The 19392-nt window shown below is 40.8% G+C and overlaps 2 protein-coding genes across 2 annotated transcripts in view; one reads left to right on the forward strand and one right to left on the reverse strand.

Moving 5' to 3' along the window:
- Window positions 1-13339, forward strand: part of psmd7 (proteasome 26S subunit, non-ATPase 7) — a 34396-nt gene extending 21057 nt beyond the window's left edge. The window contains exons 6-7 of the mRNA XM_060940818.1: window positions 6847-6938; window positions 12561-13339. Coding sequence (XP_060796801.1) covers window positions 6847-6938; window positions 12561-13005 — 537 coding nt within the window. The 3' untranslated portion in view covers window positions 13006-13339. The remainder of the gene's footprint in view (window positions 1-6846; window positions 6939-12560) is intronic.
- Window positions 13340-14429: 1090 nt separating this feature from the next.
- Window positions 14430-19392, reverse strand: part of pkd1l2b (polycystic kidney disease 1 like 2b) — a 68400-nt gene continuing 63437 nt past the window's right edge. Inside the window, 3 exon segments of the mRNA XM_060941903.1 lie at window positions 14430-15768; window positions 18474-18605; window positions 18686-18787. Of these exon segments, the coding sequence (XP_060797886.1) occupies window positions 15685-15768; window positions 18474-18605; window positions 18686-18787 (318 nt within the window). The 3' untranslated portion in view covers window positions 14430-15684.

Raw genomic sequence — 19392 nt, forward strand, 5'->3', positions numbered from 1 at the left:
TCTTGCCCAGCCGAAAACATCTAAGCGAGACAGTAATTTCTTGACTGATGAGCTATTTTTTTTTTTTGTGTTCAGAAACCCAGACCTGGGTATGTTATTTAACTAGAAGAGGGCCACCAAATGTCATAATTTTGATTTAGACTTCAAATAAAACCTGGATATGTTTCATTCCAAAATAAATAAGCTTTCTTTCAAACTTGAACTCTTGTCTCTCTGTGTGTCCCTCTTACACATGGAGCTGTTTGTCAATAGGGTCAGTTTTTATTTAAAAGTTTTAAAGTGACAATACAGCAATATGTACATGAATCGATATCGAATCGGATCGAATCGTGGATCGAATCGGATCGCGACCTAATGAATCGAAATCGAATCGATCCAGGAAATCCGGATCGATTCCCAGCCCTATTAGAAATCTGTTTCCTTTAAAAATGTGTTATGGTTTGTTTTTACCTATCCAGAGCAGACGCTATTCCTAACGATAGCTAACTAACTATTGCTAACTAGCAGTCCACGTCCTTTGTCAACAACAACAAAAGCATGTGAACACAACACAGTGGTAAATACCACTTCCCAACTGGAAAATATCATCTTCCCATAGCACATGAACGCAGCAATAGTTGCTGGAAATGAGCCTCTATACACCTATGGAGATATTGCACCAAAAACCAGACATTTGCAGCTAGAATAGTCATTTACCACATTAGCAATGTATAGAGTGGATTTCTGATTAGTTTAAAGTGATCTTCATTGAAAAGAACAGTGCTTTTCTTTCAAAAATAAGGACATTTCAAAGTGACCCCAAACTTTTGAACGGTAATATAGGTTTTTTTTTTTTTTTTTTGAGCCACTAAATAAAACCATGATCAAACTCCATTTAACAGCTCTTCATTTTTAGTTTTAATGCGAGACTTATTTCTTTTCTGTGAGATTTTTTTTTCGAAGGAGATTTGTGTGTCACTCCAGATAAGGCTCTCTTTCTTACAAGTAATGTAAATAAAAAGTGGGGGAAAAAAATTCCGTATTCGCTGTTAAATAGTTTTAAATGTGTTTAAACAAACTGTGGCTCGTGTAAATAACCGTACAGCTCTGTATCATGCTGTGTTATGTTTATTGTTGCATAAAACTGGAGGTAGGTTTTTGCAATATGGATTTTTTTTTAAACGTTTTAAATATTGCAATAAACAATGTAATTGTCTATCATTTACAAAAAGGCAGGGATGAAGAGTTTCAGGTTGAAGAGGAGTAGTGGAGGGTGTTAAATTAATAATAAGGGGAAGGCCATGGTCTAATGTTTAGAGAAGCAGCTTTGGGACCAAAAGGTCACTGGTTCGATTCCCTCAACCAGCAGGAATGGCTGAAGTGCCCTTGAGCAAGGCGACTAACCTCCAACTTATCCCCAGGCTGCTCTGGGTTTGTTGTATGTCGCTCTGGATAAGAGCGTCTGCTTAAATGGCATTTAATATAATGTAAGTAACATGACAATAATAAGGCCATCCTTAAAGGATATGGGACATGGATTTTTTTTCTGGGTATAATTATGTATAAAGGACATAAGAAATGCCATCTAAATCACTGCAGGGCGTCAAAAATGTGAAAATCATCACATTATTCAACTTTTTTATACATCAGCGTAAAACAATGATTTCGTTAATTAGCTAGGTGGTCACGTGACCCGTGACGTCACAAAAACTTTCCAAGGAGCCAGCGCTTGGGTATCTAATGTAAACAGGTTACCGAAATGGACACCATCGACAGTGACGTTCCCGATGTTTCACAGAGATGTGAAGTTAGACCCTATCAATTCGAACCGATAGCTGGAAATTCACACGAACATGGATCTTGTCTTTACTCTGACGGGTCAGATGATTCTGAGAGTGAGAGTTCATTCAGTCCCCATGAAACTGAAAGCGGTCGGCTCGATAACACTTCCTGGTAAGTTAAAAACAATTCTGCTCAAAGGCTAATGATCTGTTGAAAGAAGTATTATTTTTGTATCATACATTGAAAGTTCATCATAGATCTAGCTAAAGTCCGTTGCAAGCTAGTTTTTTTTTTGCTGATATTTTTCGAGATTGATTGAGATACAATGCTTCCAGAGTCCGAGATGAAAACATTCAAAATGGCGAAACGCCATCACACAGCCAACAACACTACGCCATTTGGCGAAAGAGATGAAAATTAAGAAAAGTTAAACAAACTTACCAACATATTTATTTAAATGTCCATTAATGTTACAGGATTTCTTGACTGTCTCTACAGTTGTAGGAATGTTAGGCCCTGTATATTATGGCACCATCACTGCCTCCATGAACCCGGCTATACGGCCTCTTAAATTTGGCTTGGCAATTAATATCGCTCAGTACCCGAGTATTAATGTTGAAAGAATCCTCAGTGAAATGGTCCGAACACAGTTTGTGGGAAACAGTAGGTGCAAAGTTTTTTCTACGGCAGTAGTGAGCCCACACTTTCCTCAGCTTCGGGTCCTCGGGGAATGCAAAAAAACTTACTCCAGGGCATTTCCCATTGGAATTATTGCAACCATAAGCAGCACAATACACCATGATGTCCAATGTACGTTAAAGACTATAAAAACAATTTTCTTGTCATTCACTTCTCCATTCATCTACCCGCTTGTGCTGTGCCCGAAAGTTTTTGTGACGTATGATCACGTGACAGCGGCTCTTCCGGTTGTAAAATATGCATATCGGAGCTCGAGCAGAAATGCCATATAATCATCACGAATATAACGATTTTGCTGAATTTAATAGATGATTTTGTATTTGTTGATGCAATTAATTCATATTTTTAATGGAAAGAAACTGATATAGCGTGCATTTATGTTTCATGTCCCATGTCCTTTAAAAAAAAATCCGTTTCCTGTCCACCGGGTGAGCAAAAAAATTTTCAGTCGGGAGGGAGGGATTTTTATTTTTTTTTTTAATTTACTATATGGATGGATAAGAAATCGCAATGCTGTGTTTGCTTTTTCTTTTAGTACTTTTTTATTACAAAAGCAGACACATTTAATAAAATATGACCATTTAATCAACTGAAACTTGTACAAAACCTTTAAGTTAGCATTTTAAATGCTGACTGCAACATTTGCAAAACTTTTACAAAGGTACTTAAAATGTCCGACACACGGACTTTTTGTAGTTCTAAATCGAGCGTTAGGCCTAGTTCGGATGAAATTACACTATTAAAATGATCACTGAATGATTTGTTTTTCTGAATCTTTACTATTTTGTTGTTCGCTAGAATACCATTTTGCGATTTCACACTTAAGCAAATGTTTGAAAACTCCGGATCTCCTTCCTTCATGGTGGCTGCCATTTTTTTGTGACGCACGGCGCATGCGCAGAGCTGATTCAGTTCAGAGTGCGCGCGCACTCGGCGGAGGCAGTAGTGTGTCGGGGCCGTCGGAGGGAACAGAAGCAGAGATGACGCTTATTTTGTCTCCGGTAAACCAGTCTTCTCTCGTTCAATTACGTGCTGGCATCAAAAGACACCGTTGGTTGTAAATGAAACCAAACTGAGTGGTTGGAGTGTATTTTCATACACAAATGGAGAAATGTTCGCTGAGTGTGTAATTGTGTAGCCCCACTGCAGACCGTTGTCGTTGTTAATTCATAGCATGCTCAGCTGCGTGAATGTGTCATGCACCGAAAATAAGAGATTTACAAGCCAGGAACGCCTCATGATGCAATACGCAAGAAAAGAAAGAAGATTTACTGCCGTTTTACTTTGTATTTGAGTAAAGTGAATAAATAAATGGTCTGTGGAAAATACATTTAATCCTGGGAACTGCGTGCACAGGAGTTTATTTTGTGTTTACTCCCCCCGGCGACTACTTATTTGTCATGGCTGGCTAGTATGAGCCTTAGTGGAAAGCCCTGGGAATGTGGAAATGTCAAGTTTGATTTTAGATTTACGAACCCGAAAAAAACATCGAAAACCCGGCGTTAAAAAAAAAAAATTCAACCGCACAAACAGCACTCGCCCGGCCGGTGGATCGGAAACGGAACATTTTTTAATAATGGCCTAATATAATCTGAGCAGTCAGGAATTGTTTTTGAAATGGTGGAAAAAAAATTCAGCTGGGTGGTCGATTTTTAGGTGATTCTGCATTAATGAGGATTATTTGTAAAGCGTTCGATTTTGACGCTTCGTTGTTGACGTGTTTAATCTTTTCGAGCCCTTCCTTGAGCATTATCGGATGAATTTTTTTTTAATAAATAAAGCTCGTTGGTGTTAAATCTATATGTATAGTGTGTGTTATAAATGGGTAGTAAGTCAAATGTACAGATAATGCATTGCGACCCCGTGATGATAAACTCTTACTTTCCCATATAACGAATTAAGTTCATGTTTGCCACCTTTAATGACAATTAGTTGGATTCCTTTAAAAAAAAAAATCACTGTCACGTCCACATGCGTAGACGCTCAGAGCGCATGTACCTGTTCCGGATTAGAGCGCAATCACAGCATGTGCTTATAAGGACTTTCTATACACAAAGACTTGGCAAAGTATACATGCTGTACCGAGTGTCTCGCATTACCAAGCCTTTGTATCTGTGTATCTTCTTTCTAGTTTTGACTTTTTGTGTGTATTTGGACTCTGCCTTTCATCTTTGCCTCCACCATTCTGTTTGTGCCTCGCGTGACTGTTGCCCGTTTCATGACCCTGCGACTGTTTTTGACCTGGTTGTAAATAAACACACTTTCTGCAATTGCATCCATCATTCACCTGCTTGCATGATGCACTGAACCATGCGTTCCTCTTCCCACCAGAGACAAGTAATAAGTAATCAAGTCTGCAGTCAAGTTAACAATATGTGCTAACGCCATAAAACAAAGGCTTAACGAGCCTCACTTAGGTGTCGATCACTATCAGTTATTGAGAATGGTGATCAAAGGAGCGATAAAAGGATGAAATGACTGCTGATACTGTGAAACTAACACCTAGTTAAAGGGAACCGATGGCGTTTTTTTATTTTTATTTTTTATAAATACACCCCCAGCCCCGCAGCGTGACATAAATGACATCATCGGTGATTTGCAACGCATGAATGAACTGAATGGTGAAGATTTAGAAAACAGAGAGTCAGTGGGTGGACAGTGACAACGATTGTTAGGTCAGAGATTTACCGTCTCTTCCTCTTGCCCCAACCGGAGCGATCACCATCTCGAGATCAGTCCCCCCGTGTCACCCAGAGCTCTGGGGTGAGTCGCGAAAAAAGACAGGAACCCCATGAGTTCACAATCTTTATTCACAAGTCCCCAAAGATGAAAGGGTACTTTTATATTTATCTTTTATATGTCTGTGTGTGTCTATATGGGGGGGTGTGAGTGAGTGTGATATCACTGTTTGTTTGATGTCTGTGTGTGTGAGTGAGTGTGACATCATTGCATGCTTCAGAGACTGTAGTGAAACCTTGATCTGAGCAGGTCACATCTTAATTACATCAATCATAAGCATAATGTTCTTACACATTTCATATCAGCCAGACAGATATCAAAGGCCATTTCTTACGCACAGCCTTAGGTCAGAGATAGCACAGGGCAATATGTTCTGACAGAATGTTCAAAAAGATATCAATATTACGTCTCAAGCAATATGTCATTACGACAGTACTGTGTCTAGCTGACCAGAAGGTCACAGAAGAAATTAATGCCTTCTTGGTCGTTTTAAACAGAAATACTATTTCTAGCTGAAATAGTAAAATAGAATAGAGTAGAATAAATCCTTAACAACGATACACCAGTAACCGCTGCCATTTCCATAAAAGATGAAGAAATCACCGCCTCCCTTCATGATCCTTTAACTCGGTCAACGAACTGCGATAGCGAAATTCATGATGAGGAGAACGTGCCTAAAATTTTGCATATAACATGCGTGGTTGGTGTGACAAGTGGGTCCATTTCAGAATTACAAACTTTTGGACGTCCCCCAAGGAGTTTGTTATAGCGGGTTGCAGTGTAGTTTTTACAGTACTGATCTCAAAGTGGGGCGGCACGGTGGTGTAGTGGTTAGCGCTGTTGCCTCACAGCAAGAAGGTCCAGGTACGAGCCCCGTGCCCGGCGAGGGCCTTTCTGTGTGGAGTTTGCATGTTCTCCCCGTGTCCGCGTGGGTTTCCTCCGGGTGCTCCGGTTTCCCCCACAGTCCAAAGACATGCAGGTTAGGTTAACTGGTGACTCTAAATTGACCGTAGGTGTGAAATGGTTGTCTATGTGTCAGCCCTGTGATGACCTGGCGACTTGTCCAGGGTGTACCCCGCCTTTCGCCCGTAGTCAGCTGGGATAGGCTCCAGCTTGCCTGCGACCCTGTAGAACAGGATAAAGCAGCTAGAGATGATGAGATGATCTCAAAGTATTCTCCGTTTACCTTGACAGAAAGCGAAGGAGCTTAAGAGTCGAGAGCATGTGATATTAAAGGAAGGGGGCAGGGCTTCCAGGAAGTCATTCCAGATTAGTTATGTTTTATTGCGCTGCTCTTTCAGCGTATTTCTGAGCGCTAACTTGTATTAGCTGGTAATATAATCAGTATAAACACCACTCGATATCATGTAGAGATGATGATGTAATATCACACAAACCTCACTGGAAGTATGAAATTATTTTTGTGTTGCTTTTTTAACCGGACTTCTTTTAAATGTTCAGCTTTGCTCTTTAAAAAGTAGACAAACATGTTTAAAATGCCGTTCTACTTCCAAAAAGATGGGAAATTGTTCATGTTGAAATGAATCCTTACTGTAAAACAACGAATGTTATCAGTAATGTACCACACTAGTTTTCTGTGATGTCTTTTGCTGTAGCAGCGCTTTGTCCCTCTTGTCTCCACTGCAGGATGGAACTCCGACATCAAAAACATTCGAGCACGTTACCAGTGAGATCGGAGCTGAAGAGGCCGAAGAAGTTGGTGTTGAGCATTTGCTTCGGTGAGATGTTTTGAAGGTTTTATGGTTAAATTGCTGATTAGAGATATGTAAGGCTCCCGTCACACTTATTCGGAATTAGCAGGAATCAAGCAGAACCAGCCGGAATGAAAAATTTTTCAAAATTCGTGCCACATTCGGGCAGGAATTTCAAACTGACCAACATTCTTACAGCTTTGTAAGAATGCCGTTCGAATGCTTAGAACGCGCTTCGAACCTGCCTCGAATGATTCTTGCACATTCCGGGTGTATTAGCTTTCGAATGCAGTTCAAATGCAGTTGGAACACGGTAGGAATACCTAGAATGCAGTAAGAATATTAAGAATGCACTTCAAATGCCGTACGAGTGCGGTTCGATTGCTGCCCGAATACCACCCGAAGTCTGGTCGGAAGATGCCTCGAATGCTGTACGAATTCTTTTTTTTTTTTTTTTTTAAAGATATTTTTTGGGCTTTTTTCACCTTTATTGGATAGGACAGTGTAGAGACAGGACAGGAAATGAGCGGGAGAGAGAGACGGGGAGGGATCGGGAAATGACCTCGGGTCGGAATCAAACCCAGGTCTCCCCGGATTTATGGTATGGCGCCTTAGCCACCTGAGCCACGACACCCCCGAATGCTGTACGAATTCACCTCAAATGCAATCAGAATGCTCCCAGAATAGCCGCTGAATACGTTTCAAACGTCTAAGAATTCAAAGAGAATGCAGCTCGAATACTTAAAATGTACTTCGAATATCCAGGAATATACGAAGAATTTTCATTCCAGCTCATTCGAGGCATATTCTGGCAGGATTTGAAGTGGCTTGCCATTTCAATTTTTCCCCCGAACGCGATCAGAATGTTTCGAATGCTGTTGGAATGCCGTAAGAATATTTAGAATACATTTCGAATGCAGTTCGATATTTCTCCTCTTCAAATGCGCCTCGAATGTTTTGAGCATGAGCAAAACATTTAGGCCGACCACAAGAATGGGCCCGAATTTTTAGAATGCACTTCGAATATCCCGGAATATACGAAGAATTTTCATTCCGACGGCATTCCGGCTCATTCCGCCTCTAGTGTGACTACCCTATTAAGACCAGTATAGATGACTTGCAACCGTGTGATCAAAATGTGCTACGGCATGAGCAGGGATGGGAATTTTCCGCAGATTTTATCAACCCAGGGGTCATTTTTGTGAATCGTCTAAATCCGAGGAGAAAATATTTAGGGGGGGTTAGGTATGTGTTGACCCGGTCAACCATCGGGAACAAGGCTCTGTTTACATCGGCAGTTCAGAACGTACACTGTATTTGATTGGCCGTTGAGAGAGAAATATCGCGATTTGACCAATGGTAAACGAGCATAGATAGGAAAGGCCAAAGTGTCACATGTAAGCTTCGTTCTGATTGGTTCTTCGCATTTCGCTTTCTTACTCATTCAACATGGCGCTCCACGAGGCCGGAGATTGAGGATGTAACAGCGAATAAGAGCTTCAAAATGGTGAAAATTATCACAAAAGAAAACGAATCGCTTATTCAGATTAGCTGCTAAAAGGAAAAAAACATCTCTGCAATGAAGCATTCCTAGAAAAAGAACAAGTACTTTGTAAATATGTTGAAAACTTAGAGTAGTGTTGCTAGTTATGTGATTGTGACTTTGGGAGCTGAGAGAACTGTTCAACAGGGAAATTGTGTTTCTGTTGAGACAAGTTCACTGCAAAAGGGGTAACTGCATTCTTTAATAAAGTAACTGAAACATTTACAGGATTGTCAAATATTCTGTCTTTGTGTTTAATTTATATTCATCATTCCTTTCATTCTAGCATGAAGTTAAAAATTCTTTTTAGCTGAGCATTATTGAGACTATTTTTGTTTATTAGTGTCCAAAACTCAAGCTTCTTTGGACTGAAAATATTATTCAACTGAGCAATCTGAGACCATTTCTAGTGGTCTAAAATGTATAAAACTCATTAGCTTCCGGGGGGCCTTCGGCCCCCTGGACCCCCGACCAGGCTCCGCCCTGGACCTGGCTGGGGGCCGATGGGGCCCCCAGACCCCCGATTAAATTTTCAGCTGAAAATACAATTTCTCATTCTCATCCCTGCATGAGCGTCCGCCATGATGGTGGATATACAAAGCAACTCGGATGGCAGCCGCTGAAAGCGTATCTGTAAACAGTGCTGTTCAGGGCGTAACTTTTTTCCTCACTAAGCGCCATTCTCTATCTCTTACCATTCTGGATCTACCGGGAACAGTGACAAGACATCCCGGTTTTCTAAGAGCTTACGCTTGACTTCGTCTCGGATATTATTCTTCACCAATGTTCACCGAGCCTGAGGCGGATAATTGTTTTAGCATAAATACACCGGTGATTTATTTAAAATAAATAAAATAAATGTTTTAGTATAAATACACAGGTGATTATTTAAAAAAAAATTAAAATTGTATTTTAAAAAAATTCATTTCAAATTTCAAAAGCAGCATGCACATGTCATAAAGGCGTGGCGCAGACTTGTCACTTATCTACGCCGAGTCACATAAAATACTTGGTTTTGAAATCGATAAAATAAATCACAACTCCACCTTCCCTTTGAATAGTTTTAGACCAAACTTCGGAGCATCTTTAGTGCTTTTAGGAACTGCGTTTTCTCTCATCATTTGTAATTCTTCCTCACTCACGGTGACGACGCGATCGGCCGCCGTTTTGCCGAGTCGCTCGAGGTGATTATCGAGAAATAGTCTGAATTTCTCGACCAATCAGCATGCACGATTTCCTATAATCACTTCCATATTTATACAAATTAATGTTAAAATGTTTGTTATGCGAAGTTAGTTCCTGTTTTATTTCTTCCTTTTGGTAAGGAAATTTAATACCGACTGTTATGAAGCATGGACACTGGAGACTCCTTACATAAATACTAGGCACTTCTAGCCTGGGCCCGCCCATCCTAAGCGTGACGCAACACGAGGGCCTGTTGTGAGCTTAGTCTGGCCAGGCAAGCTATCTACAGCTCTTCCAAGCTCCCGAAAAATTGGGAGCCAATCAACTTTGAGCATCTCCAACGGCCCTGGGTAGAGGCGTGTTCAAGGCAGTGACGTAGTAGAACTGCGACCGGAAGCCATAGATTGTTTACAGAATCTATGCCGGAAGCGCTTCATTCACTAGAAACATTACGAACATGGAGCAAGTTCTCATTGAAAACGGAGCAAAGAGCAGCCCTGGAGGTATTTATTGAAAGGAAGGACGTTTTCGCCTTGCTCCCGACCAGCTTCGGTAAGAGTTTAATCTACCAGTTAGCCCCGTCGCGTCACATACGTCAGAGGAAAGAGTGATGTGATTGGTTTAAGCTTCGTCACAGCCTTTTCTGGCTTCGACCAATAGCAAACTGAGGCATTTCAGGGAGGCGGGTCAACCGCGCACTTTGGGAAACGGTTGGGCTTAATATCTATGCCAGACCAAATGCTCGCAGAGCTTTGAAGTTGCGTTAGCCAGACTAAGGCACTTCAGCTAAAATTTCAATCTCATTTGATTTGTTCTGAGTTTCTGAGACCAGTTAGAGGAGAAAATTTTGTCATTCAAAACTTTTGGAATTTTGTAAAAAAAAAAAAAACGGGTCAAATGGTTCTGGAGATATTCAAATTTTTCAAGTATGGCCACCCAAGTCTATTGCTTTATCATATCACACAAACAAAAAGATGTGCAATAATTAGCATTCATTTCCATCGTTTTACGACGTCATGTGACGTGTAGCATTATTTACTGCACAGCGCACCTGCTGGATCCACCGTACCACCCTGACCTCTTTTCACGGGGCATTACTCAAAATCGCACAGGCATACGAGGACCAGACTGGCATCATTCGATTCAGAAATGATTATTTTATTCCTCTGATGTGAAATTGAACACTCGCACTCGGTCACTAGCGAGAAATTGGGATGATTCCAAACCTTTTCCACTCTCAAGGCTGTCATGTCGTCCGCCATGTTCGTTTCTGGGGGGAAAGGAAAAAAAAAAAAAAAACACGTGACATCAGCCCACACTGTGGTTGGTTGAAAAATTGGGTCATGTGCACTCCCAGGTGAATTTGCATAGTTTTCGTGAATGGAAATGCAGGCCCTGTGAAAATCCATGCAGCGCGAACATCGCGCAAGTTTCAATGCGTAAGACGTGTCGGCTGATTTTTGGGTCGTCGGTGCGGTATTACTGAAGCGTCTATCAATACAGTAAACGTTAAATAAATCTCTCCTTACAGAAAACTTTGCTATTTGTACAATTATAAATTTTTCTTTATTAAATAACTTTTTTAGATTATTCATCTGGTGTACAAGTCCCTCCCTGTGAACAAGTTGTTACTATAGAGATCTTGCAGTCACGTGACCGGAAAGTACACAACCCCCATCTTGTCGGTCAAAAACACCGCTGAATACTGCTGCACTCGTGTACAGAATGGATCAATTTCAACCGACGGACTACACGGCTCATTTTTCTAATGAACAGATAACTAGATATATGTCTAAAATAAACGATCTACAGATTAGTGACCCTTATGGCTTTCCGGACGGAGTTTTCACGACCGGATTTTGAACTGCCAGCGGAATACCTGGACGTGTATAATTACCTCATCAACTTTCCCTCGCTGTTCAGTGGTGAAGCACTGCGTGCCTATAAATCTCTGGACAGTTATCTTTACAGAAATTCAGGATTTGTCAGCGACTCAGATGTGGCATCTTGTAAACAAGAAAATAACAATCCTCATTGGATGGGTAAGTCACTTAAGTATTGAGTATAGCACTGACCAGCCGATTATAGAATAGAATAAGGTAATTCCAAATCGTCCGTCTTGTTTACATGGATCTGGCGTTGGAGAGGTAGAGGCTTGGCAGTGGAGGTTTGAGTAGCTGTTTACTGAGCTTAGTCAACAGGCCGGCTCTGCCTGTAGCCTCGCTTTTGCTTCTGCTCCCGGCGCCGCCTCCTTCGCTTTGCTTCCGATAACAATCCACGGAGACCCCGCTGGTCTCGCCCGGAATGTTTTTTTTTTTTTTTTCTCGTCCGGAATGTTGTGCATGCGATGGAAATCGCTACAAACCGTCATTTTCTGCTGGAAACCAATGTCCAGTAAGTCCATACGGTTGTAGTGGATATTGAAGTCCGGTACAGACGAACAACACGCAAAAATACACACAAAAGACATAAAAACCGTGCACAGGTAGGGAGAGCTTGTAGCCGCAGCCGTTGTAGTAGAATTGTATATAGTAGGGTTTTCCAGAAGAAAAGGTAGAAGTAAAAGCAGAAGTAGAACCAGAAGTAGAAGTAGAAGGCGGAGTATGGCGTTTGACCGACACGATGGCGTCTGTCACAATCTGGATCAGCTGTGACGTCACATGCAAGTGGTCTATAGAAACTATAACGTAACACTGTGATTCACATCTGCACTACTGTGCTGTTCTAGAAAATTAATCAACACCTCAGTATAATGAGATTTACGATTAAAAACTCACTATTTATGAAGTGTGTTAATGAACAGCTGTGATCCTGTTTGAGAAATAAATCTGATGTAATTACTTCGATATTAATTTTGACCCAGCTGTACATCTACGAACCACCTCATCTCAGGTTCCGGATTTTCTTGCACTATTTTCCAGAGACATCAAGGACACCACTGTAGGCACTCTGTCCCAGCGCATCACCAATCAGGTCCACGGTCTAAAAGGCCTCAACTCCAAGCTGCTAGACATCAAGAGCTACCTGGAGAAGGTTGCTACAGGAAAGCTGCCCATCAACCATCAGATCATCTACCAGCTGCAGGACGTGTTCAATTTGTTACCAGACGTCAACCTGCAGGAGTTCATCAAAGCCTTCTACCTGAAGACCAACGACCAGATGCTGGTGGTGTACCTGGCTTCGCTCATCCGCTCCGTGGTGGCCCTCCACAACCTCATCAACAACAAGATCGCAAACCGCGACGCGGAGAAGAAAGAGGGCCAGGAGAAGGACGACAGCAAGAAAGAGAAGAAAGAAGACAAGGAGAAGGACAAGGACAAGAGCGACTCCGCAGCTAAGAAAGACGACAAAAAGGAAAAGAAATGAACTTTAAATCCTGACACGGACTGACACCATCTTGGCTAAAATCAGGATGTTTTGGGTTTCTTCTCTTTTCCTGCAGGTTTAGTCAAGTCTCAATTCTCTCTTTTGGTGGAGAACATATTTTGTTTTTTGTTTGTTTCAGAGAAGCCATTTTGGTTTTTGTATCCGTATTTGCACCCAACTAGTTTAAAAAGTTCAATGCCCAAAAACAGGTCTATGTACCAGTATTTTATTGATAATATCAAGGATTTACACTTCTTTTGCTCACTACATGCATACAGAAATGTGCATAATGTTGCAAAGAACATTCATTAAACATACACCCTGAGGACCCTTATTTCATCCATTTACAGTCTTTTTTTTTTTTTTGTGTGTGTGTGTGGGGGGGGGAAGCATGTCGAGGACCGCAAAAAGCAGTAAGTCAGCATATTTATTCTATCCATATTCACTGGATATGAGCAATCGTGCGCTCTGATAGCCTAGTAGTAGAGTAGCCAATCAGCTCATATACCATGAGTAGAGAAAAACAAAATGGCGGTGCGTGGTGTTGATCCAACCGAGGATGAAATAAAAACTCTACTCGAAAACAAAACCTTAAAAAAAAAGCAACAAAATATGGAATAAAAATATTTGATGGTAAGAACTTTTTTTTTTTTTCCCAAGTATTATCACATTTTTCACAACTTGCTCCCGTCATTTCGCTGCTCTGTTGACATTCTTCATCTTTTAAGCATTAAAACTTTAATTGTTTTAGACTGGTTCGAAAGCTCAAAGACGTTTGAAAATTACAGAACTGAAACGTCCAAGGAAGAATTAAACAAGTGTTGGCAGGCAAAACAAACCTCACCCAGCAGCACTTATTTTATACTTGTATACACTACCGTTCAAAAGTTTGGGGTCACTTTTTGAAATGTCCTTATTTTTGAAAGAAAAGCACTGTTCTTTTCAATGAAGATCACTTTAACCTCCTAGGGCTTAGCGGTCACATGCGTGGGCAGCACTTTTTAGAAATTCGGAACAAGAATCCACATATGTGGACATACTTTTTCTCTAAAAGTACATCTTATCAAAAGATGATGCTTAGTTTTTATTCTAATCAGGTTCTAATAAGCCCAAATAGCAAAGAGAAATAAAAAATGCATGTTAAAAAAACAGCTTGGGCCTTAGGAGGTTAAACTAATCAGAAATCCACTCTATACATTGCCAATGTGGTAAATGACTATTCTAGCTGCAAACGTCTGGTTTTTGGTGCAATATCTCCATAGGTGTATAGAGGCCCATTTCCAGCAACTCTCACTCCAGTGTTCTAATGGTACAATGTGTTTGCTCATTGCCTCAGAAGGCTAATGGATGATTAGAAAACCCTTGTACAATCATGTTAGCACAGCTGAAAACAGTTGAGCTCTTTAGAGAAGCTATAAAACTGACCTTCCTTTGAGCAGATTGAGTTTCTGGAGCATCACATTTGTGGGGTCGATTAAATGCTCAAAATGGCCAGAAAAATGTCTTGACTATATTTTCTATTCATTTTACAACTTATGGTGGTAAATAAAAGTGTGACTTTTCATGGAAAACACAGAATTGTCTGGGTGACCCCAAACTTTTGAACGGTAGTGTATGTTGATAATGGTAATATTTCTCAATCATCAGCTGTCAGGCTACAGTCCTATGAAAATCCATGACCTTGAGTTTGACATTTCAGAGTCATTCAAGGTCAAAGGTCATGGCGGCATCTGAAAGCCCATATGGGACTTCTTACTGTATATGTTGATAATGGCAAACATATGGCTATCATGAACCATTTTAAAGTTATAGCCCTTTGAAAACCCATGGCCTTGAGTTTGACCTTTTTAAGCTCACTCAAGATCAAAGATCATGGTGCCAAATGAAAGGCCATATAGAAGTTCCTATATGTTCATGATAGTAAACCTCTGTCTATCAACAACCGTTTTTGAGTTCTAATGGAAAATGTGTTATTTTGACCGAAAGGTTGACCTTTCCTGTGACCTTCACCTTGACCTGATTACCCCCAAAATTTAATCAGGTAATCTACGGACCATTGCCCACCTACTCTGAAAATTTGAAGTCAATCGGTGCAACCGTCTAGACTCTAGATTGTTGACAGACAGACAAACAAACAAATCGCACTAATTACAATACCGCGCCCCGCTTACTCCATCACGGGCGAGGTAATAAATGTCTAAAGCTATTCTATACCTCGGCACGACAGCCAGACGGCGCTTTCTACAAAAAAACCAACGCTAAAGTCAATTCATGCCACAATCGATAAGTTTCTAAGAAGTCCGCCAAAGCAGAAATGATTTTGTTGGACATTTGGCATAAAGTTTTTATTTATCAAATTTGCAAAAAAATTTAAAAAATGCTCCGTTTCTCAAAATCCAGTGAATGTAAAGAGAATAAAACAGTTATTCCACTCACTCATCGTACATGGCTTATCGCCAACCCGGTGCTATGCACCTCATCGACTATCGGCTCACGTACGACTCGATTTCGTGGAACGACTGTTAAATCGATGTTTTTTCTTCCCATTTGCTTTTTTATTCAGATAAATTAAAAGCAAAATTCCCATTGAACAGTTTGTTCATCAACTTCAGCTACACAAAGAGAACAGCTACATCTCAAGCACGTGACAAAGTGTAAGGAAGGGTTTGGTTTTCTTCATCATTTCTTCTTCTTCACTGTGATGCCAAACATCTTGCAGATCTTTGTCATCATCAGGTCGACTATTTCCTCCTCGTCAGATGGCTAGTGGTAAAAGAGAAGAAGATGATTATTAGGGTTACAAAAATATTCCATTTTATTAGATGATAGACAAGTTGGTGTGTTGAAAAGTTCAGTATGAGCAGAGTGACTAGGTGTCCTGGGATGAGCAACAGGACAGTGTTTATGATTACTGCAGCAGCTCTTGGGTACAAATCTACAGCATCCAGATGTGATTATCCACTGAAGCAAAGGTCAGACTTGGGCATAAACTCATGGGAAGTGCAAATCATTAAAGCATCCAAATATTCAGGCGTCGGATCTGAATGAATTTTGGATTGGATATGAGCTTGTGTACGTTTATTAGGAATGAGCATATGTGTTTAAAATCTGAAAATAGAGATTATTTTTTTTTAAAGAAAGCTTGCAAGAAGTGTTCACAGGGTATCTAGTTGAGACGAAAGTGTTGCATCGGGACCGTGATCCTGTAGGATGTGACAAAAATTGTGCCCACTTGAGGATTTTTTTTACTTTATAATGAGGGAGCTGCGAGTCAGTGAGCGGTTAGAAACTGTATGAAGCATGCAGGACAAAGAAATACGACTGTGTTCATTAATATGAACATGCAACATTCATCCTTAGTGTCTGCCTGGTTAGGGTTATAATGGTGGTTAGATTTTTGGGTTGTTAGATTTTTCCTGTTTTGATTGGAGAATATTACAGGCAGCAGTGGCGGCTGGTAGTCTTTCAAACAGGGGAGGCTGGTTGGTTACGATATTTCCAGATTTTAAAAGAAAAAACATAAATTTTGCCCATACTCTTGCCTCTGATCTGGCTGATTGTTGGCAGGGTCACAAACTGTGAAATAACAGGTTCTTTTGGCCCATTGGCCTACTGTCCAATATACATGATGGTGGTGTTGGGGGGGGTATATTTTAACATTTTATATTTTAAAATTGTGGCATGTTGTTTAAAAATTGACCTCGGCTGTGTTTTTGTTTAAAAATGTTTTCCAAATTGTAGCGGTGTTTAATTCATATCCAGAAAAACATATATTCCAATATAATATACTCAGCATAAACATTTTAAATAGATTCTATATTTTTGGTCCATCCATGACATATTACTAAAGTAGCCTATTTACTGTTGTTGATGTGGGTCACTTGCTGTTAGCCAATTCACTTTCTCGTACCAGGAGAGCCGAAAGGAACGAGTATTATTCCCTACCTTTTTCACCAAGTCAGCTTGAGTCGTTGGTCTACCCTGCTCTTTAATTTTAATTTTTTCCTCGAAAGGAAGACTGGCAAATGGCTTCACCAAAATTAAATCAGCAATGCTTGGCATCTGTGCGCAGCTTTCTTGCTAGCTGACTAGCCCCCTCAAGTTCACGTTCAATCACTCAAATAAACGACATTTCTGGAACTAAGATAGCAAACTTGACAACACTATATTTACACTTTATTTACAATGAAAATATATACAAACTAAAAAAGCTGGTAGAAACCGTATGTAATGAATGAAATCGAAATGTAAGCTGAGCTCTTACAATACACCACAGCACTTGCGAATCCGCATGGGACTGAACTGATGTTGCCAGATACTGCTGACGTTATCCAGTCCAAAATATGTTCAAAACCCACCAAAAAGCACTTAAAACCGCCCAATCTGGCAACACTGTACCGCTGCCTGTCTATAGTTGAAACGAGCTGTCAATCAAAGAAAATATCCGGCCGCATTCACCAATCACCAGTCTCCTTGCGGAAACTGCCATGTCCCTCCCATGTGAGGCTCGGAGTCCGTGGGCGGGCATTTTCGCAGGAAAGTTATAAGGGAATGATTTTGCACTGTAGTGGGTTGAGCACATATATTTCTATGATTCTGGATCTGAAATAGCAATGTTATAAGGTCGGCTATAACATAAGCCTAGCGCAATTCATCCTACACGATGTTCGTCATTTTTAGAGGAGGCTGAGCCTCCCTCGTTGTCTTAGAGCAATCGCCCGTGACAGGCAGGTACAAACAAAAATCGTACCTGCGTACCTGAATTATTTTTTTAATAAAGGGGGGAGCCATGGCCTAATGGTTAGAGAAGTAGCTTTGGGACCAAAAGGTTGCTGGGTTGATTCCCTGGACCAGCAGGAATAGCTGAAGTGCCCTTCAGCAAGGCACCTGACCCCCCTCCCAGCTGCTCCCCAGGCTATTCTGGGTATGCTGTATGTTGCTCTGGATAATAGCATCTGCTGAATACCTGTAATGTAATGAAAAAATAAATAAATCCCTCTAGTTATGTTACATTACAGGCATTTATCAGATGCTCTTATCCAGAGCAGCTGGGGGTTGGGTGCTTTGCTCAAGCGCACTTCAGCCATTCTTGCTGATCCAGGGAATTGAACCAGTGACCTTTTGGTCCCAAAGCTGCTTCTCTAACCATTAGGTCATAGCTTCACCCCAAATTTATCTGAGACCAATCATGAGACCAATTATTAACCTGAACGATGTAGCTGAGGTTGAGGAACTGTCTGACCAAGAATTCAGAGACCAAGGTGACACTGTTGACCTTTTTTCCAGTGTTGAAGCCACACCCACTTAAGGTCAGATACTGTCATTATAGTACACTCCTAGTATATACCTTTCATGGTGTTTTGAAACAAAAATGGCCACACTTTTTGCACAAAATATGACTGCGTCTCTAAACTTTGCAACCTGTTCGTTATATCGTGTTTCTCTAAGAGCCGTATGTTCCATGTTACCTTGTAGTGCTTTTGCTCATGACTGAAAGCATCAAGGATGACTGCGATGAAAAGGTTCAGCACCACGAATGTCAGGAAGATGACGCAAGAGAGAATTAGGAATGCACCAAGCACTGGGTTCACATTCAGGATCTACAAATGGGACCCAAAGACAAATTGAGTGCGTGGTTGATCAATGTACGGTTTAGAAAAATCTCGAAAGTGTCACCTACCTCTTCATAATTGAAGATGCCAAGCTGTAAGGCGATAATCGCCAACATGGAATCTTGGAGTGTCTTGTATGTGGACAGAATCCAACCAAACAGCAAATTGCTCTAAGAATGAAAAAAATTTTTTTTAAATAATTAGTGTACTTTTTCATACATTTATTTTCAGTATCCTGGTCTTGGTGGTGGTGGATTTGAGGCTGGGGGGGTGAGAGACAGGAATAGTTGTAGACACATTCACAACTACGGGGCAATTTAGAGTCACTAATCCACCTACTACGCTGCAAAAAATGACAGCAGGTGAAAATACCTTGAATATTGTCTCATTTATCAAGTACTTCCTATTATAAAAATAACAATAAACCAAATGTAAGGGTTTTTTTTAAACTAGTTTCAAGCTTTAGGTTTTCTTACTCTATTGACATAAGTTTGCTTCTTTTGAGAAATATCTCATCTCATCATCTCTAGCCGCTTTATCCTTCTACAGGGTCGCAGGCAAGCTGGAGCCTATCCCAGCTGACTACGGGCGAAAGGCGGGGTACACCCTGGACAAGTCGCCAGGTCATCACAGGGCTGACACATAGACACAGACAACCATTCACACTCACATTCACACCTACGGTCAATTTAGAGTCACCAGTTAACCTAACCTGCATGTCTTTGGACTGTGGGGGAAACCGGAGCACCCGGAGGAAACCCACACGGACACGGGG

Source organism: Neoarius graeffei, chromosome 15 (genome assembly GCF_027579695.1).
Source record: "Neoarius graeffei isolate fNeoGra1 chromosome 15, fNeoGra1.pri, whole genome shotgun sequence".
Classification (NCBI taxonomy): domain Eukaryota; kingdom Metazoa; phylum Chordata; class Actinopteri; order Siluriformes; family Ariidae; genus Neoarius; species Neoarius graeffei.